Source organism: Oncorhynchus masou, chromosome 24 (genome assembly GCF_036934945.1).
Source record: "Oncorhynchus masou masou isolate Uvic2021 chromosome 24, UVic_Omas_1.1, whole genome shotgun sequence".
NCBI lineage: Eukaryota > Metazoa > Chordata > Actinopteri > Salmoniformes > Salmonidae > Oncorhynchus > Oncorhynchus masou.
In genome coordinates this window covers 44874289-44898773 of record NC_088235.1, presented here as the reverse complement: position 1 = coordinate 44898773, position 24485 = coordinate 44874289, and the positions used below count along the sequence as shown (strand labels likewise).

General features: G+C 41.8%; 1 protein-coding gene across 3 annotated transcripts; it reads right to left on the bottom strand.

Annotated features, from left to right (window-relative positions):
- Window positions 1–1726: 1726 nt before the first annotated feature.
- On the bottom strand, window positions 1727–24253 carry galm (galactose mutarotase). Of its 3 annotated transcripts, none has more exons than XM_064934052.1 (7): window positions 23829–24251; window positions 21758–21912; window positions 18739–18945; window positions 18195–18276; window positions 15155–15305; window positions 14793–14967; window positions 1727–5139 (listed from the first exon to the last, which is right to left on the bottom strand). In XM_064934052.1, exons 1-7 carry the CDS (start codon window positions 24013–24015, stop codon window positions 5062–5064), a joined length of 1035 nt encoding a protein of 344 aa, XP_064790124.1. In that variant the 5' UTR covers window positions 24016–24251; the 3' UTR covers window positions 1727–5061. The 3 variants fall into 3 exon arrangements, with proteins under 3 accessions (XP_064790124.1, XP_064790126.1, XP_064790125.1); XM_064934054.1 differs by lacking the exon at window positions 1727–5139 and adding an exon at window positions 5151–5177 and having other exon boundaries at window positions 23829–24252; XM_064934053.1 differs by lacking the exon at window positions 1727–5139 and adding an exon at window positions 5185–9430 and having other exon boundaries at window positions 23829–24253.
- Window positions 24254–24485: the final 232 nt, after the last annotated feature.

Genomic DNA, 24485 nt, shown 5'->3' with positions numbered 1-24485 from the left:
CTGCCCTGCCAATATAAGGTCTTCGAAAGCCAAGTCAACAAACAGGTCACTGACCATCTCGAATCCCACCGTACCTTCTCCGCTGTGCAATCTGGTTTCCGAGCCGGTCACGGGTGCACCTCAGCCACGCTCAAGGTACTAAACGATATCACAACCGCCATCGATAAAAGACAGTACTGTGCAGCCGTCTTCATCGACCTTGCCAAGGCTTTCGACTCTGTCAATCACCATATTCTTATCGGCAGACTCAGTAGCCTCGGTGTTTCTGATGACTGCCTTGCCTGGTTCACCAACTACTTTGCAGACAGAGTTCAGTGTGTCAAATCGGAGGGCATGCTGCCTGGTCCTCTGGCAGTCTCTATGGGGGTGCCACAGGATTCAATTCTCGGGCCGACTCTTTTCTCTGTATATATCAATGATGTTGCTCTTGCTGCGGGCGATTCCCTGATCCACCTCTACGCAGATGACACCGTTCTGTATACTTCCAGGCCCGTCCATGGACAATGTGCTATCTAACCTCCAAACGAGCTTCAATGCCATACAACACTCCTTCCGTGGCCTCCAACTGCTCTTAAACGCTAGTAAAACCAAATGCATGCTTTTCAACCGTTCGCTGCCTGCACCCGCACGCCCGACTAACATCACCACCCTGGATGGTTCCGACCTAGAATGTGGACATCTATAAGTACCTAGGTGTCTCTGGCTAGACTGTAAACTCTCCTTCCAGACTCATATCAAACATCTCCAATCTAAAATCAAATCTAGAGTCGACTTTCTATTCCGCAACAAAGCCTCCTTCACTCACGCCGCCAAACTTACCCTAGTAAAACTGACTATCCTACCGATCCACGACTTTGGCGATGTCATCTACAAAATAGCTTCCAACACTCTACTCAGCAAACTAGATGCAGTTTATCACAGTGCCATCCGTTTTGTTACTAAAGCACCTTATACCACCCACCACTGCGACCTGTATACTCTAGTCGGCTGGCCCTCGCTACATATTCGTCGCCATACCCAGTGGCTCCAGGTCATCTACAAGTCCATGCTAGGTAAAGCTCCGCCTTATCTCAGTTCACTGGTCACGATGGCAACACCCACCCGTAGCACGCGCTCCAGCAGGTGTATCTCACTGATCATCCCTAAAGCCAACACCTCATTTGGCCGCCTTTCGTTCCAGTTCTCTGCTGCCTGTGACTGGAACGAATTGCAAAAACTGCTGAATTTGGAGACTTTTATCTCCCTCACCAAATTCAAACATCTGCTACCTGAGCAGCTAACCGATCGCTGCAGCTGTACATAGTCTATCGGTAAATAGCCCACCCAATTTTACCTACCTCATCCCCATACTGTTTATATTTATTTACTTTTCTGCTCTTTTGCACACCAATATCTCTAGCTGTACATGACCATCTGATCATTTATCACTCCAGTGTTAATCTGCAAATTTGTAATTATTCGCCTACCTCCTCATGCCTTTTGCACACAATGTATATAGACTCTCTTTTTTCTACTGTGTTATTGACTTGTTAATTGTTTACTCCATGTGTAACTCTGTGTTGTTGTCTGTTCACACTGCTATGCTTTATCTTGTCCAGGTCGCAGTTGCAAATGAGAACTTGTTCTCAACTAGCCTACCTGGTTAAATAAAGTTGTTTTTTTTAAATAAAAATAAAATACTCATAACATGATGCAGCCAACACGCTTGAAAATAAGAAGAGCGGTACTCAGTGACACTCAGTGTTTATTTTATTTTATGGAATATATAAAACATACAATCTACTTACAGTGAAGCCACTCAGTATATACATCACATTAGTCATCAACAGTGTCCCATCCAGAGCGACCCACAGATGAAACCAGTGTCAACAATGCAAAAACCAAAGGACAACAAAAATCATAACAGCAAGGCCAACTGAATATGTTTGAGTGCATTTGTGGCACTATTTACATGTGTGCACGTGTTTGCGTTTGAATGAGTGTGTGTGCATATGCATGTGTACAAACACCTGCACGGTATCAGCCTCAGGCAAACAGGCATTAACTCTAACAATACTGCCCCTCAATGTCATTCAAACAAACTTTTTGTTATTTTTTATTTTGACTTTATTTTTTGACTTTTATCTTTGACCGTCATTCTATCCCCCGCCCAGCAACTCCACTCCCACTTGTCTCCAATTCCACATCCCAACCCTCAGCTTCTCTCAGCCCCTCCCATCTATCTCTGCTGGCCACCCTCTTCACATTTCTTCACACCACATATATTTCAACTATGCTGTGATGTTTAACATACAATTTGAATCTAATTTAATAGAATCCACAGATTGCAGGTTAAAGATAAATACTTTCACTAAGAGTATTAGTATATTAGTAATTGACTGACCCGGTCTCTCCAGATCTCCCAACAATACTATTTCTACAGTTAATTTTAGATCAATGTTATTCATTTTCAGCCATTCCTCAACCTGAGACCAGAAACAGGCTGAGGGCAATACCAAATAAATGATCTATTGATTCTGTATCCTCACAACAAAATCTGCAGAGCTGCGATGATTGTATGCTGTCAACATGTGTTGTGTTGAATTTACCCCAAATATAACCCTTTGTATTCAGGACATCAAGTTAAAAAACAAATTGCCACATTATTTGAAGTTTTACTTTAGTTCCTTATTGCAAACAGGATGCATGTTTTGGAATATTTTTATTCTGTACAGGCTTCCTTCGTTTCACTGTCATTTAGGCTACCATTGTGGAGTAACTAAAATGTTTCATTTTTACCCATCTACCAATAGGTTCCCTTATTTGCGAGGCCTTGGAAAACCTCCCTGGTCTTTGTGGTTGAATCTGTGTTTTAAATTCACTGCTCAACTGAGGGACCTTAAAATTATCTGTTTGTGTGGGGTACAAAGATGTGGTAGTCAATCAAAAATCTTGTTAAACACTTATTGCACACAAGTGAGTCCATGAAACTTATTAAGCACATTTTGACTCACATACTTATTTAGGCTTGCCATAAAGGAGTTGAACACTTGTTGACTCAAGATATTTCAGCTTTCATTTTTTATTAATTTGGAAAACCTTCTACAAACATAATTCCACTGATATTATGCGGTATTGTATAGGCCAGTGACACAACATCTCAATTTAATCCATGTTAAATTCAGGCTGTAATGCAACAAAAAGCGTAAAACTTCAAGGTTTATGAATACTTTCTGAAGGCTCTGTACGTCAAGGTTTGTGGATACTTTCTGAAGGCTCTGTACGTCAAGGTTTGTGAATACTTTCTGAAGGCTCTGTACGTCAAGGTTTGTGAATACATTCTGAAGGCTCTGTACGTCAAGGTTTATGAATACTTTCTGAAGGCTCTGTCAAGGTAGAAGAGGTAATATAATGGGTGTTTTCATTGAATTGCAATAGAGTCCAATATTGAGTCCCATAATCAAAGATCACTCCAGTGAATACCAATGAGATACACAATTAATACATTAATAAATTACTGTCACCACACCTTATTGGATTTTCAACAAAGTTTCAAATTAATTTAGAAAATAAAGACAAATGACATGGACAAAATTATTGGCACCCTGGAGCCAGTACTTGGTTGCACCATCTTTGGTCAAGATAACTGCCAACAAATGCTTATTGTAGCCATCAATGAGCTTGTTGCACCTTTCTACTGGCAATTTGGCCCAATCTTCAGTTTTTGGACGCTGGGTTGAACATTGGACTCAAACACCTGATAATCTGATGATTTCATGATGCCATGTGCACTTTCAAGGCCCCCAGTATCAGAGGCAGCAAAGCAAACCCACAGCATTATCAAACCACCTTCATCTTTAATCGTGCTCTTTTCATTGAATGCTTAATTTGGTCGTCAATAAACACAGCACTGATCTGTACTGCCAAAGAGCTTTAATTTCGTTTAATTTGTCCACAGAACATTTTCCACAAGATTTCGGCTTGTTAAGATGGGTTTTTGAGAAATTCAATCAGGCTATCTTGTGTCTCCTTCAGCAGTTTAGTCTTCCTATTTTTACCTATGACCAAATGAAGCTTCCAAAGAAAAGAACACCCTCCCTACAATCAAACATGGGGTTGGTTTGCTGTCTCTGGTACTGGGGGCCTCGAATGTGTGCAAGACACAGTATCATGAATTCAGCAGACTACCAATGTTCGACCCAGGACCCAAAAACATACTCTGTTGAAGGTTGTGGGTCTTCCAGAAGGACAATGGCCCTAAACACACATCAACAACACCATGGAATGGTTGAAGAAGAAACACTGGACTCTTCTAGAGTGGCCAGCGAAGAGATGAGGTCTGAATCACATCCATAACCTATGGCGAGAGCTGAAAACAGCAGTTGGTGGAGGGCATCCCTCAAACGTTGAAGAATTAGAACAGTTTTCTGCTGAAGGTTGGGAAAAATTGCCAGTAGAAAGGTGCAGCAAGCTCATTGATGGCTACAATAAGCATTTGTTGGCAGTTATCAAAAGTTATTCTAAATGTAAAATGATTTGATAAGAAATAGGGAGAAAAAGTCCAAGGGTGACAATATTTTGGGCCACAAAATATTGTAAGAGTAATTAATGGAGCAAAAGAGACCCTGTGTACCCAACAACAAAGGAAAGTGGAAACTAATATACTTATACATGAACTGTACTATTTATGTAAGTTTAAAGCCTAATTTGAACAGGGCCCAAAGCCAACTTCAAATGGTAGTGGATATTACAATGTTTAATGCAGTAAAAGTCCAGCTGTAAAGAGGGGAACAAAGCAATGTGGAGGATATTGAGAGTCAAATTGGTACAGTACCTGTGCGTCTTTATGAACTCATCACCTCTAATCAAGTCATCATTTTCATTTCAAAATCATTACCTGTCCATCTCAGATTGGTTCTTGAATACTACAAAATCAACCTTCTGATTTGAGTGTAAACAACTCCTGTTCCGTGTTGCTCCATCCTTTCATCAGCAAAGGATCAGCTCTGATCAGTGGCTGGGATTCTGATTGGTCGCTCCCTGCTTAATGCTGACCCCTGACCCCCCCCCCCTCTCTCTCCGTCAGGCGGTGGAGAAGGTGAAGCGGGTGACGTGGCGGTACTGCTCCCCTGGTCTCAGCAGAGCATCGGGGAAAGAGGCCTGTTCATAAACATAGGGTCACAACATCAAGGTCCCACCTGAAGAACAGGACACAGGAGGGTCACATTGAAGACAGAAGCAAGGTTTCTGTCTGTGTCGTCTTTTGGAAGACTCATTGGCAGGCTAAAACTGTTTGCTAGGTGCATACAACTCTAAAATTGGTTGCTAGGAGGTTAGGAGTGAATATGGAGGAGGTCTTTCTGTTGGCCCAATGTGTGACATGACAGACAGCTACATTGAGTCAGTATCTCAATGTGAGGCTCAATGGATGTGCTGAACGAACAAACACACCCCACTGGGCACAGACCTCAATTCAACGTGTATTCCACGTTGGTTCAACCAGTGTGCGCCCTGTGGGACACAGACAAACGTACACCCGCACACATGGTGTTTCCCATCACATGGACACGGTCAGGTTTAAGGAACTGGAGAAGTATCTGAACAGAAAAAGGGAACTGAGGTTAAAACATGGACTGGCTGACATTGTTCAGTCTGAAGAAGACAAAAGGCAGAGTTCAGTTCAAACCTCTCCATGTGAGGGTGTGTGTGTGTGTGTGGCTACAACGCTCTCCTCATCTCCTGTTTTGACTCATCCTGCACCCTGTGTTCCCACCCACACTCTCCTTTCCTCCCCCTCACCCTGTTTGCTCCAACTGCAGTGTTCTCTGGCTCACGTATGCGCAGCGGTTTGATACTGTATGTATGTATGCATGTATGCAAATGGAAGTCCTTCTCAATCTGTCATTTGCCTGTGCACTTTGTTCTTGAGCTCAAACCAATGCAAATGTCCGTATCTCTGCATGGATCCCTGCCTCTCCTACAGTACAGAAGGGCAGGGGCCAGATCTGGCGCTAGTGAACTCTGAATGTGATCCACGTAGCGGCAGGCAACTCAAATGGCTGTAATTACCGGACAGCAAACCCACCAGCAGCTGTTAAAAACTCGAGCTGACAGCACTTTTGCACTGTAGCTGTATCCAATCTACCAAGACGGCAATATTTTAAGGGTACTGTACTGTACACAAGTCCTCAACTGGCAGCTTCATTAAATAGTACTCGCAAAACACCAGTATCAACGTCAACAGTGAAGAGGCGACTCTAGGATGCTGGACTTCAAGGCAGAGTTCCTCTGTCCAGTGTCTGTGTTCTTTTGCCCATCTTAATCTTGTATTTTTTTTTGGCCAGTCTGAGATTTTGGCCAGTCTGAGATCTTTTTCTTTGCAACTCTGCCTAGAAGGCCAGCATCCCGTAGTCGCCTCTTCACTGTTGAGGTTGAGACTGGTGTTTTGCCGGTACTATTTAATGAAGCTGCAAGTTGAGGACTTGTGAGGTGTCTGTTTCTCAAACTAGACACTAATGTACTTGTCCTCTTGCTCAGTTGTGCACCAGGGCCTCCCACTCTTCTTTCTATTCTGGTTAGAGACATTTTCCGCTGTTCTGTGAAGGGAGTAGTACACAGTGTTATAAGAGCTCTTCAGTTTCTTTGCAATTTCTCGCATGGAATAGCCTTCATTTCCCAGAACAAGAATAGACTGACGAGTTTCAGAAGAAAGTTATTTGTTTTTTGCCATTTTGAGCCTGTAATCGAATCCACAAATGCTGATGCTCCAGATACTCAACTAGTCTAAAGGCCAGTTTTTTTGCTTCTTTAATCAGAACAACAGTTTTCAGCTGTGCTAACATAATTGTAAAAGGGTTGCTGATAATGGGCCTCTGTATGCTTATGTAGATATTCCATTAAAAAATCTGTAGCTTCCAACTACAATAGTAATTTACAACATTAACAATGTCTACACTGTATTTCTGATCAATTTTATGTTATTTTAATGGACAAATATAAATGCTTTTCTTTAAAAAACAAGGACATTTCTAAGTGAAAACAAACCTTTGAACGGCAGTGTATGTATTTAGGGATGTGTGTGTGTGCATGCCTTCATGAGTGCTTGTGATTCCCTCTGTTTAGGCTAGCCTTGTTAGCCAGGTTTCAAACACTCTTCTTGCCTACATGCAAATACCCACATACAGTACGTAAACACTTGGAACGACAGAAATGGGGTTCATAGACCTGTACAGATCAAATAAAATGTTATTGGTCACATACACGTGTTTAGCACTCATGGAGGCATGGCAAGCGGTACAGGAGCACCAAGTCTAGGTCCAAGAGGCTTCTAAACAGCTTCTATCCTCAAGCCATAAGACTCCTGAACATCTAATCAAATGGCTACCCAGACTATTTGCATTGTTCGTTAAGGGCTTGTAAGTAAGCATTTCACTGTAAGATCTATAGCTGTTGTATTCGGTGCATCCGGCAAATAAAATTGGATTTGTTATTGTGGGTGTAGCGAAATGCTTGTGTTTCTAGTTCCGACAGTGCAGTAATATCTAACAATTTCAAAACAAATACCTAATACACATCTAAGTAAAGGAATGGAATTAAGAATATCTAAATATATGACTGAGCAATGTCAGTGTGTCATAGACTAAAGATACAGTACATAGTATAGAATACAGTTGTACTGGTCCTTCCTCCTGCTCATATTTAATTCACTCTACTGACACTGTGGGCAAGAAGAGAAGCTGTGAAACTAATCTCCACAAGGCTAGCACAGCAAGAGGAATGGAGGAACAGGATTTATGGAAATCAACCTCATGCAGCCTTCTCCTACTTAAAAGGCCAGTCTTCCAGCCCAGAATTCAATTTCTCAGAGTTTGATATGGATGGATGTAAAGACAAAGAGAGCCTAGAGAGAAAGATGGATAGAAGTGAGGCAATAACGTGCAGGGCAGGCGAGAAAGGACAGAGAGAGAGGGAGAAACAGTGATGGAGAGAGAAAGAGAGAGATGGGGAGGAGAGAGAAGAGACAGTCCAGGCGAGGGAATGAGTTACAGTGAGGACAGAAGAGAGGAGTATACAGTGCTCAGTAAATCTTTCATGGTCTCCATAGCAGGCACTCCCGTTATAAGCTGATGCTGTGATTACTCAAGGAACAATTACTGCCATATATCTGCTGGCAGCACAGGGGGCCAGCAGAAAGAGAGGGGCAGAGTGCATTATAACTACAGAGGAGGATTGGACAGCCTTCACATTTTTCTGCCTTAAAATGAAATCTAATAAGGTATTACATTATATTTTTTTGTCCTATAGATTTACACAACCTACTCCACCAAGTGAAAGAAAGTTAGAGAACATTTTCCAATTAATAAAATAAATGAAGATGTCTTAATTGCGTATGTCTTGATGTCTTCACACCCCAGAGTTAATACTTGGTGGAAGCACCTTTGGGAGCCATTACAGCTGTGAATCATTTTGAATCAGATTCTACCAGCTTTGCACAACTCTTAGCTAGGGCTGTGGCGGGCACGAAATTGTCAGCAGATGATTGTCAAGCAAATAACGGTCAGACTCACGGTAATTGACCGCTAATTAACATAAACAACTTTTAGCTTCTCCTGGCTTCCACACATTAGAGTTAAGAGAATGCCAAGAGTGTACAAAGCTGTCAAGGCAAAGGGTGGCTACACTGAATGATCTAAAATAGATTTAGATTTGTTTAACACTTTTCTGGTTACTACATGATTCCATATGTGTTATTTCATAGTTTTGATGTCTTAACTATTATTCTACAATCTAGAAAATAGTAAAAATAAAGAAAAACCAATGAATGAGTAGGTGTCCAAACTTTTGACTGGAACTGTATATTCCTGACGTAAATCTGCTTAAAACAAATGAAAAAGACAAGCTTTGCATATTGCTGTCCATCAATGATTCCCAACCAAATTTACTGAGCTTGAGCAATTTTTTACAAAGTGTGCCTTCAGAAAATATTTATACCACTTTTACTTATCCCACATTTTGTTTTGTTACAAAATGGACTTAATATATGTTTTCTCACCCATCTTCACACAATACCCCAGTGAAAACATGTTTAGACATGTTTGCAAATCTATTTCAAATTAAATACAGAAATGTCTCATGTACATAAGCATTCACACCCCTGAGTCAAAACTTTTTATTAACACGTTTGCAGAGATTACAGCTGTGAGTGTTTCTGGGTAAGTCTTGGGTAAGAGCCTTCCACACGGATTGTACAACATTGACCCATTAGTCACATCAAAATTCTTCTGTCAAATTGGTTGTTGATCATTGCTAGATCACCATTTTCAGGTCTTTCCATAGATTATCATGTAGATTTAAGTAAAAACTGTAACTCGGCCACTCAGGAACATTCACGGGTCTTCTTGGTAATCAACTCCAGTGTAGATTTGGCCATGTATTTTAGGTTATTGCCCTGCTAAAAAATAAATTAAATTAATCTCCCAGTGTCTGATGGAAAGCAGACTGAACCAGATTTTCCTCTAGGATTTTGCCGGTGCTTAGCACCATTAATTGATTTTTTATCCTGAAAAACTTCCCAGTCCTTAATGACTTCAAGCATACCCATGTAATATGTTCTCTTGGATTTGCCCCAAACATAACACTTTGTATTCAGGACACAAAAAGATGTATTGCCTTGCCACATTTTTTGAAGTATTACTTTAGTGCCTTGATGCAAACAGGATGCACACTTTGGAATTTATATTCTGTACAGGCTTCCTTCTTTTCACTCTGTCAATTAGGTTAGTAATGTGGAGTAACTACAATGTTGTTAATCCATCCTCAGTTTTCTCCTATCACAGCCATTAAACTCTGTAACTGTTTTAAAGTCACCATTGGCCTCATGGTGAAATCCCTGAGTGGTTTCCTTCCTCTCCAGCAACTGAGTTAGGAAGGACGTCTGTATCTTTGTAGTAACTGGGTGTATTGATACACCATCCAAAGTCTAATGAATAACTTCACCATACTCAAATGGATATTCAATGTCTGCTTTTTTTAAACCCATCTACCAGCAGAATACCACCCTGTATCCCACTGCTGGCTTGCTTCTGAAGCTAAGCAGGGTTGTGGTGGTTGGTCCCTGGATGAGAGACCAGAAGCTAAATACCCAATCTAGCACTCATATGGTCACCTAATCATCCCCAGCTTACAATTGGCTCATTCATCCCCCTCTCCCTTGTAACTACTCCCCAGGTCATTAAGGTGAATTTCTTCTCAGTCAACTTGTTTGCGAGGCATTGGAAAACCTCCCTGGTCTTTGTGGCTGAATCTGTGTTTGAAATTCACTGCTTGACTGAGGGACCTTACAGATAATTGTATGTGTAGGGTACAGAGGTGAGGTAGTTAAGCCAGCACCATCCCACTGCTGGCTTGCTTCTGAAGCTAAGCAGGGTTGGTCCTGGTCAGTCTCTGGATGGGAGACCAGATGGTGTAGGAGGGCCATTAGGAGGCACTTTTTCCTCTGGTCTAAAATACAACATCCCAATGCCCCAGGGCAGTGAGTGGGGACACTGCCCTGTGTAGGGTGGGATGTTAAAACGGATCTTTAATGACACCTCATGGCACTTATTGTAGGGGTGTTAACCCTGGCTGAATTCCCAAGCTGTCCTTCAGACCATCGCAGTCACCTAATCATCCCCAGCTTACAATTGGCTCATTCATCCTTCTCTCCCCTGTAACTATTCCCCAGGTTGTTGCTGTAAATGAGAATGTGTTCTCAGTCAACTTACCTGATAAATAAATCATTCAAAAATCATGCGAAACACTTATTGCACAAAGAGTGAGTTCATGGGACTTCTTAAGCACATTTTTGCCCTAACAAAAAGGGGTTTACTGAAAACACTTCAGCTTTTCATGTTTAATTCATTTGTACAAATTTCAAAAAACATCATTCCACTTTGACATTATGGGATATTGCGTGTAGGGCAATGACAAAAAAGCTCAATTTAATCCATTTTAAATTCAGGCTTTAACACAACAAAATGTGGAAAACGTCAAGGGGTGTGAATGCTTTCTGAATGCACTGTATGTTGCCCTAACAGTTGTGCAAGGTTGGTAGAAATGGATAAAAAATGTTTCACAGCTGTAATGGCTGCCAAATGCGCTTCCACCAAGTATTAACTCTGAGTTGTAAGCACATATGCAATCAATACATCTTTCACTTTGAAAATGTGAACTAGGTTGTGTAGGTTGTGTAAAAACATTTACTGTGCAAGGGGTTTGTTGACTTTCACTAGTGACTCTATGCTGTCTATATGGGCAGTATACATATGGGCAGTATATCAAACATTAAGAACGCCTTCCCTCACAACAGCTTTAATTCGTCGGGGTATGGACTCTATAAGGTGTCGAAAGCATTCCACAGGGATGCTGGCCGATGACTCCGATGCTTCCAACAGTTGTGTCAAGTTGGCTGGATGGCCTTTGGGTGGTGAACTATTCTTGATACACATAGGAAACTGTTGAGCGTGAAAAACCCAGCAGCATTGCAGTTCTTGACACAAACCGGTGTGCCTGGCACCTATACCATACCCGGTTCAAAGGCACTTCAATATTTTATCTTGCCTATTCACCCTCTGAATGGCACACACACAATCCATGTCTCAAGGCTTAAAAATCATTCTTTAACCCAACTCCTCCCCTTCATCGACACTGATTGAAGTGGATTTAACAAGTGACATCAATAAGGGATCATAGCTTTCACCTGGTCAGTCTATGTCATGGAAAGAGCAGGTGTTTTTAATGTTTTGTATAATCAGTGTATATGATTTGCTGCTTCCTGCAGCACACAAACACAACCTCATCAGATGTAAAAGGTATATCAATAACATGTCTGGTTCTTTAAAATGCATGATTACAGGGGCCAAAGTGTACATGTACAGAGCAAGGGCAAATGTTTCAATAATAATTCCATGAAGTCCATGAGGCTCTCATCTCTCTATACTGTATTTCCAACCTGTGTGTAAAACTGTACTAGTGAACTGCTGGTCAGCTCAGCCATGCAGGAGTGTAACTCTAGCCAAGGGCAGCCAGCTCACTGATAAGCTGAAGGTGCCCAATGAATCAAGAGCACAAGAAGTCAAAGCACTCTATTACATTGCATGCTACAGGGATTAGGGGCTCTGGCGACAAGGAGAAAACTCAATACTTGGGCTGTCCCCGACAAAAAAAATAAAAATCTTGTCGTCCAGTTCTTTCGACCAATCGATTGGTCGAAATGTTTAAACTTATTTTTGCATATATAGGCAGACACACCCTATGTGTTTGAATAAAATCAACTACATATGCACTGAGCTTGTCTGATGCTTTAATAAGCACACGGTTTTATCAAATAATTAAGACACACAAATGACTCAAGAAGGAGCCCAACAGTCACACCGTGTTAAAAAAATAACAGCGAGTCTGCTCTAACGGGAATTTATTTTTTAAAGCCTTTATTATAGCATATCAAATATAAAAAACAGCCAAATCTGTGACATTGCTTTATCCGACATTTTGTCGTTGCATGAGGCTTGGTGCTCACGGAATCACTAGGCTATTAAACAAACACTCAAACAGGTAACAGAAGCTAGCCTTATTTCTATAGATATACATGGATGATTTATAAAGCCAGGCACATTTAACAGGAAGTCTATTGATTGTCCTGTGTGGCTCAGTCGGTAGAGCATGGCGCTTGCAACGCCAAGCGTCGTGGGTTCGATTCCCGCTGGGGCCACCCATATGTAAAAGTAGTGGCCCCAGCCGACTTGTAAGTCGCTTTGGACAAAAGCGTCTGCTAAATGGGATATATTATTATTATATTATTATAGACCTAATTAAATTGGGGTTTACCTCTCTCCTCAATTTTTTTTAGACAATTAGGCTAAGGCCAGGGCTGTTTCCTCGTCTCTGCTGCTGCTGCCTCCACCACATTGTTCTCAATCCTAATGTGCTGATTTGTTATAAAATTATATTTGATTTATTAGTGTTGAACAATTATTTTGCATAACACACCCAGTCACACACGTGCACCTACACACTTTACACCCGTTCTCCATTCCCCCTCTCCTTCCATCTGTAAAGTGGCCTCTTCCCCTCCCACACACTTCTGACCACAATCAATTTCCCATGATTCCAATCTGTGCTCTTACAAAATCTCCATCAACTCACGGAACCTGTCCTCTGCTCTTACACAACCTTCCTAAACTCCTTTACATCAATATTATATGCACCATGCCCTTGAATCTCTTCTATACACCAACTACAATCTCTACATTATGCTTTTACTGACTATACACCAACTACAATCTCTACATTAAGCTATTACTGCCTATACACCAACCACAATCTCTACATTATGTTTTTACTGCCTATACACCAACTACAATCTCTACATTATGTTTTTACTGCCTATACACCAACTACAATCTCTACATTATGCTTTTACTGCCTATACACCAACTACAATCGAGTCACGCCATTCGAGCCGTGAAACGTTTCTGCTCTCATGTATACCATCTTCTAACTGTAATTGACTGCCATTGCCTTTAGGTTCTGCTTTACACGGAACCCAAACCGGCTGTGCGCGTGCGACATCGTGCATAAATGTATTTTGTCCCCCCACACCAAATGTGATTACTACACGCAGGTTAAAATATCAAAACAAACTCTGAACCAATTAAATTCATTTGGAGACAGGTCGAAAAGCAGTCAACATTTATGGCAATTTAGCTAGTTAGCTTGCTGTTGTTAGCTAATTTGTCTTGGGATGTAAACATTGAGTTGTTATTTTACCTGAAATGCACAAGGTCCTCTACTCCGCCAATTAATCCACACATAAAACGGTCAACCGAATCGTTTCTAGTCATCTCTCCTCCTTCCAGGCTTTTTCGTCTCTTGACTTTTTATTGCGATTGGCAACTTTCATAAATTACATGCATTACCGCCACTGACCTCGTTCGTATAACCAATGAGGAGATGGCATGTGGGTACCTGCTTCTATAAACCAATGAGGAGATGGAAGAGGCAGGACTTGCAGCGCGATCTGCGTCAGAAATAGAACTGATTTCTATTTCAGCCCATGGCAATGCAGACGCTCGTTGGCGCGCGCAAACAGTGTTGTCAGCTTGTTAGACTTCAACTCACCCGTTACAGCTCATCAAAGCATTACACATAATTACAAAGCAAGTATGATGAGGATGATTCACCATATGAAGGTCTGTTGATCAGTATAAGTCCATTTGATTTTACTTTCATGAGAAAAATCTGCATGTAACTATACTGCTGGGCATTTGCAATGTTAGATACAAAGATAATCTAATGAACTTCTAGGCTTAATTTTTCAGTAGCAGTGTCATTTATCATTTAGTTAATGGACACATCATTAATGTCGTACCTTAACAGTAGTTATTCAAAAAAATACTAGAGTGGTGAATTAATAAGTCAAGTCTTATTAGAGATAATGGGCTGTGAGGAGAAGGCTCAGGAACCATTCAAATGTGTGTGTGTGTCTTAGCAGCCTGCCTGGCAGTGATTAAAATACATGTCGACCCACCAGACTTAAATAGGAGAACAGTACTGACAGTGTGTAATGTTCCTTGTCAATACAAAGTCTACAGCAGCAGTAGTTAAGCCCATAGGCAAACCACGACTGTGGCTAAACATCAACTTTCATCTCTATGGTGGCAGCCTACACAGACTACTATTATTGAACCATGGCCAAGTCAGCTGGCTCTTGCTCTCCCCTCTTCCGCTGATCTACTCCATGCATTAGTGAAGGACTACATTAAAGGACAGCGTACCTGGTTGACAGCGTCAGGCCAGTTCTGTGTCTCCAGGCAGAAGGCACTGTGTTTAGGATAAGAGGCCCCACCCTTTCCTTTAAAAGAGCCATCCAAGAAGTTGGCTGTGTAGAACTGGACGCCGGGCTGAGTGGTGCTGACCTCCATAACACACCCACTCGCTGGGTGAAATACCCTAAAAAGAGAGAGGGAGGGCAGAGGTGAGGGTTTGTTAGGAGAGAGACAGTCACTCAGTTATCCAAGGTTGTAGCTCGGGCACTGTGCAGTGTTCATGCATTTTCTATGCTCTGCAAGAGCACTACTGATGCTTTATCAAGAAACAGCTAGACTGCACTGTACCGCCCAACATAGTTTGGCCTCACCTTGCACACATGCGCTCTGTCCAAGCATCTCCAGGTGATGACAGGCAGAAGTTGTGGTCGAACCCAGGCCCAGGCACTTCTTTCAGCCGTGGGCCAATCAGAACTGGCCTCCGAAGGTCAAAGGGTGTGTGCTCCACTGGTCTGACCTCACCTGTAGACAGAGCAGGGATAGAGCTGGGTATGACAGTTGACATGAATAGGGCCGAGGACCTGGACACATCACCTAAATTAACTGGCAAACATCCAACGCCAATAGGCTTTCAAATTCATTAGCAAGGAGACAGAAAATGAACTGAGAAAGACACACATCACTATTGAAACAGTGAGGATATTTGATTATGTCAAACCATCTAAAATAAACCGACATTAAGCTCCCAATTCCATTGAATGTATTCTCCCTTTCCTTTAGGAAATACATTTGTAACATAGAGTGACTTTAGGAAGTGGTATGAAGGACAAACAGCCCCTTTCTCCTTGACAGCATACTAATGTCAGAACACATTCTCGGTCTTATTAAATGCTGAGCAACTCAAAGGCTTCTCAGAGAGCCTGCCCACCCCCAAACCACCTCCTCGTTGATCCCCTTGCAATTTCACAGGCCAAAAATATCGCCATGACGAAAGTGGCTATCAATCAGATCGGCTTCCTCATTTATCCAGTGTCTCAACAGGAACTGAGACAGGAAATTAAACTAGTGACATGATACAGAGGGCCTTTCACATGCACAACAAAAAACTATCCAAACAGACAACACAGAGAAGAAACAAATACAACCACAAAGATGACTTAATTAAGTGATTACGTATGAAGAAGAATAACGTGAAGGCTCCTCAAGGTTCTATCAAGTAGCAAACTGGTTTGTGGGATGTATTCTAGTCTGGATCAGTGAGTTGTAAACTGGTTTAGAGTGTTTAGGGGCTGTTGGTATAACTCTTGATGTTATGGTATGGTAAGAAGCATCTTAGTATGGACTAGAGGGCAGCAGGTGCATTTGTTTGGTGTGTGTGTGTGTGTGTGTGTGTGGGGAGGGGGGGTTGGGGGTGGAAGGGATAATGGATTCTAGATTAGTGTCTGGTTTTCCATTCCGATTTCGATTCATTTTATGTTTTTGCAAGGACACAATCGCTCATTTTCTCTCTCGATCTGGAGGTATCAGTCTGGGTTCGCATCTGACCACCTCTAACCCCTGGGCCATTCAAAATGAAAAATACACAGGTGCGCCAACAGGTTCTTACTATCAATTTCAAACAAACAAACAGAGGCATCAGCTGGAGCAAGCAGAACATGTATCTAGAATCTCCATGGACTAACATTTACTCTAAATCCCAAAGCCCAATTTACTGCGGCTCCAAAACCGACTCTAAAAATAAACAGTCATTAACTATTCTGTCTGCACCATTAGGCTGTCCCACGGGGCGGACTGGTAATTGAACTGTAATGAATGTGTTTATTTAAAGGTCTGCGAGAGCTTGGATAGGTTAATCTGGAGTACGTTAATGATTATTCTAAAACTCAACAGCGTTAGACCTCTGTCTAGTAGTGATAATCTCATTTTAAGGAGAGGAGAAAGAGAGAGAGAGAGTGGAAATGGAGACTGACATTGATAAAGACAGACAGAGTCTGTAGAGAGAGATAGATGACTCCTGTATTTAGGAGAAGAAGGACTGGCTGTCAGTCACTCTACTATAATGGCCATTTATCCCTTCTACAAACAAAAAAAAGACTAGGATTCACCATCTAGTCCTCCATACCTGTGGTATTACCATTCAAATGACCCTGGCAACATTAACCAATAGGCCAAAGGCCTAACCAACTTCTATTCTATCCGTTCCTAGAGAAAAGATGACTGTTCTGTGCAAATCATTCACAATTTCATTGCGGACTGTTTTTGTGTAATTTAGGCACTCTAGGAAAAGATGGAAAAATCATTATTTCACACTACATTTTAGGCAGTGCTGTGGTCCCTCCACCCATGTGGGTGAAACATATCCGTTTCTCTGTGGCGTAACGTCATGCAGACATTGCTAATGGAGCGACGCTTGGACTCCCTACTAAATTATTACTGAGTCGTGCTGCTCTCCCCAGCTGCTCTCGCTCTGCTGATTAAGCCTGATGGAAGATTACAGCTTGAATCCCATCAATCCACTTCCATTATGTTGCACTGTGTCAAGTCTTAGACATCCAGTTAACAATCTATAGTCTTATTCAGGCGATCTAGTGTTGTCTAGCCTCATGCTGTGCCCTAAATGTTAGACTAAAGTCAGAGAGGGAGAGAGCGAAAGATTACATTTTGGCTGAAATTGCTTTCTGCTATATAATCAATTCGGTCAACTGATAAAGTAGGGGGTTCTTATCAGTGTGTGTTGATGCAGACTTTTAAGGCCTTAACCTAAATCTTTCCCAACAGTTGTTTAACCATTTTTGTTACTCTTCTACAGATTATAATTTGTAGAGCGAGAAACAGTGCGAGGGTCCTGGAGCACACTCAATCTGAAGACTGAAGGGAAACAGTTGTCTGCTATCTGATGCATCTGACTCTAACATGCATCAGTCAGAGTCGTATTTCTGAGTTTGGAGAAGATTGTTATCACAAATTTGCTCTCCTAGAACAGAGGCCCACAGGTTGTGTCTGTCTGTCAGTAAGAAAATATAACCACAGCTTCCTGACAGCTCAGTGTGTCTGTCTGAAGGGTGAGGGTCACACACACAGGTCAACACCTCATCCTCATTATACACCTCAACAGGGTAGGAGATGTGATGCACACAGAGTAAAGGCTAACTTGACAAGTGCAAACATTCTCTCTTTAATACAAACTTATTCCAATTAAAAATCATTCAGCTGAGTCATGTTGTGTATGTCTGACATGCTCACTTCTGAGAGGTTGGGGTTAGGATAGGGCAGGTAATATTCTATCCATGTAATTATCCTATCTGGTATTTTACTCCGGGAGCTTTTGAGACTATTCTATAAAAAGCTGTTCTTTTTCCTTGTGATACAAATATAATTTATTTAAAAGAAAAGTGTATTTTTCTCTCTTACCAGTGGGGATCATGACGTCATCTACAGGCAAATATGTTGGAGCGTTGATGGACACTTCATGGTCGTAGATGTCAGCTGAGCCCTGCGCGCGCACACACACACACACCCCTTGTTACCATGCTGATGGATGCTATTAAACAAAGCTCAGTTAGCATTAGACTAAAAAGCACCTCAATCTCAGCCCATACACACTTCTGAGACACTGTCACTCAGAACTGCACTCTCTTGAAACACTTTCATTCAATAACCCCGTTACCACTCCGTTGACAGCAGAAGAGACAAGGAGATACTGAGGAGGAGGTGCGTATGTGTATTCCACAACATAATGCCTGTGGGCAGTCAATAACCAATCACACTGCAATCCCACCATGACGTCTGATTTAAATACTGACACAGAATAACACAGTCAACAATATAGAAAGAGTCTGCTTTTCTCTGCCACCAAGGAGCCTTACCGGTGATTGGCTGGTTCTATCCATATATTTTTAACATGATTTCACTGCATAATTGTCTGACAGAGGACAGCTCCTCCTCATCGTCGTACCTGTCCAGCCAGGTTGAAGTAAGAGTGGTTGGTGAGGTTAATGGGGGTGGTTCTAGTGGAGCGGGCCTGGTACTGGATGCTCAGTGTGTCCCCCTCCAGGGTGTAAGTGACAGAGGCCTGCACATCCCCGGGGTAATTCTGGTCTCCGTCTGGGCTGGTGAGAGTGAGCCGCACCCCGCCCTCCACACCCTCACTTCCCCATATCACCTGGAACACAGCACAGCACAGGGGCAAATCAATAAATCAATTACATTTGAGTCCTTTAGCAGACACTCTTATCCGGAGCGACTTACAGGAGAAATTTGGGTTAACTGCCAAAAAAGTGATTCCCCAGTTCTGCCTCAAATCCATGAGCTAATCCTGTATGAACTAGAGCTGAATTCAAATCTTACAAACAATGGAACACCTTTGTTATCATCTCCCAGCATTATTGTGTTTGACCTTAATCCACCGTCTAAATGTTCTGAAAATGTTCTGATCCTCCATGGCCCACACTGCAGCTGAATGTTATAATAGGCACTTTCAGTTACTCGAGAGAGGAAGGGAACGAGAGGAAGGGAGGGACAGAGAGACAGAGACAGAGAGGAGAGAAAGGGTGCGATGGGAGATAGACAGCTAGAGGGAGAGAAAGAAAGATAAGAGACAGTGGTAGAGGGGTATAAAGGGGGGGGGGGCGACAGAGTAGGGTGAATTGGTCATAGGAGGAACCTGTCAATAGGGAGCCTGAAGCGCAAGGACATGATGTACTAACAACAAGCTAAAAATGGGGTAGCATGCATCTGCAAGGCTCTGATACATCTCCTGGAGCTAATCTCTCTCCAGCGTTCCTTCTACCCCCCTACACACACTTTCTCCATGCCCATTCTCTCTCTTGCTTTCTTTCTGTACCACAGCAATTCTTCCACCTCTCTCTCAGTGGAGTGCACCGTCAAATCTCCCCAGCAGCGCTTATAAAAATAAGTATTTTCTCCACTGACAGCAGCCAATGTCAAACACTGCCTGCAGTTAATGCGAAGCCCCTTTGATTGACAGCTGGCTCTGGCCCTCTGTAGCTTACTCTCAGCTTGAAATAGGAATGTCATCAAGACTTAAAGTATGATGCAATCTTCTGTTTGCCGCTCCTTTATAATCCATCATGGTGCTAACAGTGCTACCTGCTATTTACAACTAGCAGCCCTTCAGGGTGCTAGGAGATGAGTCATGGTGTGATCTGGAGGACACCTGTGGCTTAGCAAAAAGAACAAGAGTGGCCTCTGCATCTGTCTGTAAACAAATCTTTCCATGCTAATTGAGAATGCGACAGTTGCTAAGTGACTACAGTCAGGCCTGGTTGCCATCTCCCTTCAGCGATTACATTCCACTACTTGCCACTCCATAACAGAAGCCCACCATGTCATTGTCGTGTGGCCTTGGTTTCTATCTACAACAGATGTGAATGAGATCAATCTGTGGTCCAAGACAAGCGTGTGAATTGAATGGTGATACTGATTTGTAACCAGCGGACTTCTAGCTGAGTTTAAAAGTGTGGGCTCAGGATTTTGGGCTCATGAGTAATCAACTTGACCTGAAGAAACATCGGGCACTATGGGGTCTATGGGTGTATGAATAAAAAAAGCCTGGATGAGACATGATATGAATAATTCATGATGTTATCTCTTGTATCCTTGGTGATCGGAACAGGAATGACGACAATTTGAATTTATATCATGCAATTGCAGTGTTCTTGGCGCCGCATGGATAATAGAGTCCGACCCCCGAGGTGAAAATGGAATGATGAATATGACTGATCTATTACAACTCAGTCTGAGCTCTGGTTTATCAAATATCACTGCTCTTCCCTGGATAAAACTAAATATATTCTTTTAAAAGTTGTTGAAAGAACACTAGGACTGCTTTTGACTTTAACAATATTTCTGTTGTTATACCACATTTTCACACTTCTGATACAATCTCCCAGGGAGACGTAATCAAAGAGAATAATCTGATTGTGAATATTCGCAACAGACTTCAAAGGCGCTAATGTTTGATCAAATCTGGGAAAGATGGAGCTGAATCTGCTAAAAGACTATCCACAGACATCTCACCAGCCAGATGGAACTATAGAAAGGCTGCTGCGTCTGTCCTCTCTCTAGCTGGAGAGTGCAGGGGCTTAGATAGCTTTCTCTTTATGGAGCAGTTAGCAGATACTATAGCCGATTGCTATTTCCGGGGGCCATTAGCCGAGTTTATAATGCCTATAATTGATTCAGTTGTAATGACGCCAGTAGTGAACACTGAGGCCTACGGTTGGATGGTAACAGTGTTTTGTGCAGCACAGCTTAAAGTGGATCCCATGGCTTCCATACAGGGCTGATTAAAAGGCATGTAGTGTGACCGACGGGGGAGAACACTCATAATGTGCTGACCACAAAGAAAAACACAGGAAGCATTTTTGTCTAGCAGATTATTGAACTCCTTCATATAACAACAACAAAACAAAAAATATATGATTTATTTAAAAAAGATTGATCCTACTGCTGCAATAAGGCATTTACAGTCGTTCCCTTTGGGCTCTTTATTCCTGTGTATTCTCCTGAAGTCACAGCGCCGAGATATGAGGAAAATCAAGGTAATCATTTAGAATGGACTGCACCTCCTACACACTGCAGAAGACGGATTATACCCAGGTCCTCTAAAGGAAGGTTAAGAAAATGTCTCCTGCCCAGTCATTCAGGCTTTTAACAGCACCAGGTGCTGTCATCATGACACACACTACCTAGACACTTCAATTGCTCTTTTGCACACTTGTCCAGCACTGTAATTTATTACTTATTTTCATTTGGGGGTAATCAAGAATGATCTCAACTCATCTGTGTAAGAGAGTTATCAATACAGTAGTCATGTTGACGTCTACACTACGGTACTTAAATAGTGTTAGTGAATCCTGTCTTAGTATGCAAGTGCATTCCATCGAGATACTTCAACTTCCATTTCTATGCTGCAGTCTGTGTGTTTCCATGGTTCTGTTGGTTGTTTTTACCTTGCTGAAGCCCCTCAGTCCTCCATGGAGGGAGTTAGGTCCATTATTGATGGCCAGTTGATAATCCTTCCCGTCGACCACAAATCTGCCCTTGGCGATCCTATTGGCTACCCGGCCGATAACAGCACCAAAGTACTTGGGGTTGGCCAGATAGCCTGCAATAAAACAGTTGAGCCGTGTCATTGTTTCTCATTCAAGAGTCACACAGATATCGCACATAAAACAGCACATTGGCTCAGTGTTTAGCATGCGCATCACATAAAACACTATAGAGACTTTAATATTTGTAATAAAACTCTTAGCAAAAATCAGCACAAGCTACACACTCTCTCTCTCTCTCTCGATTGGTGCAGGCTCTTTGCTTTTAGTTGTCATATCATTTCACCATCCTCTTATCAATTCCTCCCACCTTTCAGTTTTGATGAAACCATCCATTTTTTATTTTCAGAGGCTGACTTCTGTGTGTCTCCTGCTGACTTCAGTATGTCAGAGACACACTCACATTAGCACTTTAAAGCTAATTTCACAAGTCATCAGGAGGTCAGTAGGTCAAAGGTCTGATTATGCCCCCCCTCCCAGTTCAGAGACTGCATGTCAAACAATTTACCCCTATTGAGCATAGCTAACATATGTCAAACACCGACCTGGTATCGGAGCATTTTGTACTATTTTGTACGTAAATCCAAAACACGCCTTTAGTTTGTGTACGTCCATCACCCATTTCATATGATATGTTATGAATTACAATTTGTATTATATGTTAAGAATTAGCTAAATGTGCAATATGTTATGAATTACAATTTGTATTATATGTTAAGAATTAGCTAAATGTGCAATATGTTATGAATTCTAGTTTGGTCGCTAGGTGGCTAACGTTAGCTAGTTGGCTATTATTAGCTAGACTAGGGGTTGGGGTTTAGTTTAGGAGTTAGGTTAAAGGGTTAGGGGGTTAGCTAAAAGGGTTAAGGTTAGGGGAGGGTTAGCTAAACGGGTTAAGGTTAGAGTTATGGGAAGGGTTAGCTAAAAGGGTTAAGTTAGGGGAAGAGTTAGCTAAAAGGGTTAAGGTTAGGGGAAGGGTTAGCTAAAAGGGTTAAGGTTAGGGGAAGGGTAAGCTAAAAGGGTTAAGGTTAGGGGAAGGGTTAAGGTTAGGGGAAGGGTTAGCTAAAAGGGTTAAGGTTAGGGGAAGGGTTAGCTAAAAGGGTTAAGGTTAGGGGAAGGGTTAGCTAAAAGGGTTAAGGTTAGGGGAAGAGTTAGCTAAAAGGGTTAAGGGAAGAGTTAGCTAAAAGGGTTAAGGTTAGGGGAAGAGTTAGCTAAAAGGGTTAAGGTTAGGGGAAGAGTTAGCTAAAAGGGTTAAGGTTAGGGGAAGAGTTAGCTAAAAGGGTTAGGGGAAGGGTTAGCTAAAAGGGTTAAGGTTAGGGGAAGGGTTAGCTAAAAGGGTTAAGGTTAGGGAAAGAGTTAGCTCAAAGGGTTAAGGTTAGGGGAAAGGTTAGTGAACATGCTAAGTAGTTGCAAAGGGGCTAATTAACTAAAATTGTCCTTGATGAGATTTGAATTCGCAACCTTTGGCTTGCTATATGTATTAAGTATCTTAGGAGTTAGATTAAGGATAGATTAAGGTTTAGCTAACATGCTAAGTAATTGTAAAATATATTTTAAAAAGTAGTTGAAAAGTTGCTAAAATGTCCTTGAGATTTGAACTGGGCGGTAGTTGCTAGAAGTTCACGTTATACACCAACCCTTGTTTTTGTATTAAGTAACCATCTGTCCTATGTAACCATACCAAACATAACAAATCATTCAATTGAGTGTCCTGGATTTACATTTACTATGTTACGTCTAGTCTATGAGACCAGGCTGCGAACACTGGAAACTTCCAGTTATTGCGCTAACATTAGTTAGCCATTGGCTCGCTAAACTACCTCTAACTTCCTTCATACTGGACACAGACACATAGAAATGGTATCTACGATTTCATCTGACTCTGGGGAAGTAGATAAAGGAATCATTGGTAAAATCCCGAAGTTTCCCTTTAAGTCAGCTAAGCATGGAGGAATTCAAGATCAGCACTTACCCTCAAGATCATCATAACCCAGAACGATGTCTTTGACCTCTCCATTCTTGCCTTTACACTTGATGGCTGTTATGATGCACCCGAGTGTTATGATTTCCACTGTGATGTTAGACGATTTCAGAATCCATTTCTGTACACGTCCTTCTCCCGGTACTTCGCCGAATTCCTCCATTAGTACCAGTGCCATGTTGCCTCAACGTCAGACTTATCTTTGACACGATTTCTCACTGATCATATGAACTTGCACACGGAAATGGTAAATTGTCGTCAATGGGCAATAAAGAAACAATAGGCTAGTAACATTCTCACGTCACAAGAAACTTTATTGCAAGTTCCAAATGAAAACACGTGCGCAAACTGCTACACTACAACACAAACCATGGACTTTGCAATACAATGTACAAATGTTCAATGTTTATGATATTTGCGTCCGTATTTTATGACGTAATGATTGATGTCATCAGAAGAGGACAGAATATTTGTAGTTCTATACATTAACAGGAGCGTGAGGTTATTGCAGTATACCTACAATACATATCAGTATATGTATTAGTAAGTAAACGTAACTGTTTTCACACGATTAAGTAGACCCACAATAAATGTAATAATATACATCTTATTCAGAGATTAAACTGACAGAACCAAGAAATGAATCAA

Coding starts and splice junctions, on each gene's coding strand:
- galm (XM_064934052.1), bottom strand. CDS start 24,015: ATGGCACTGGTACTAATGGAGGAATTCGGCGAAGTACCGGGAGAAGGA. Junction 21,913..23,828: donor GGGTTATGATGATCTTGAGG/GTAAGTGCTGAT, acceptor GTTTTATTGCAG/GCTATCTGGCCAACCCCAAG. Junction 14,968..15,154: donor ACAGAGCGCATGTGTGCAAG/GTGAGGCCAAAC, acceptor CTCTCTTTTTAG/GGTATTTCACCCAGCGAGTG.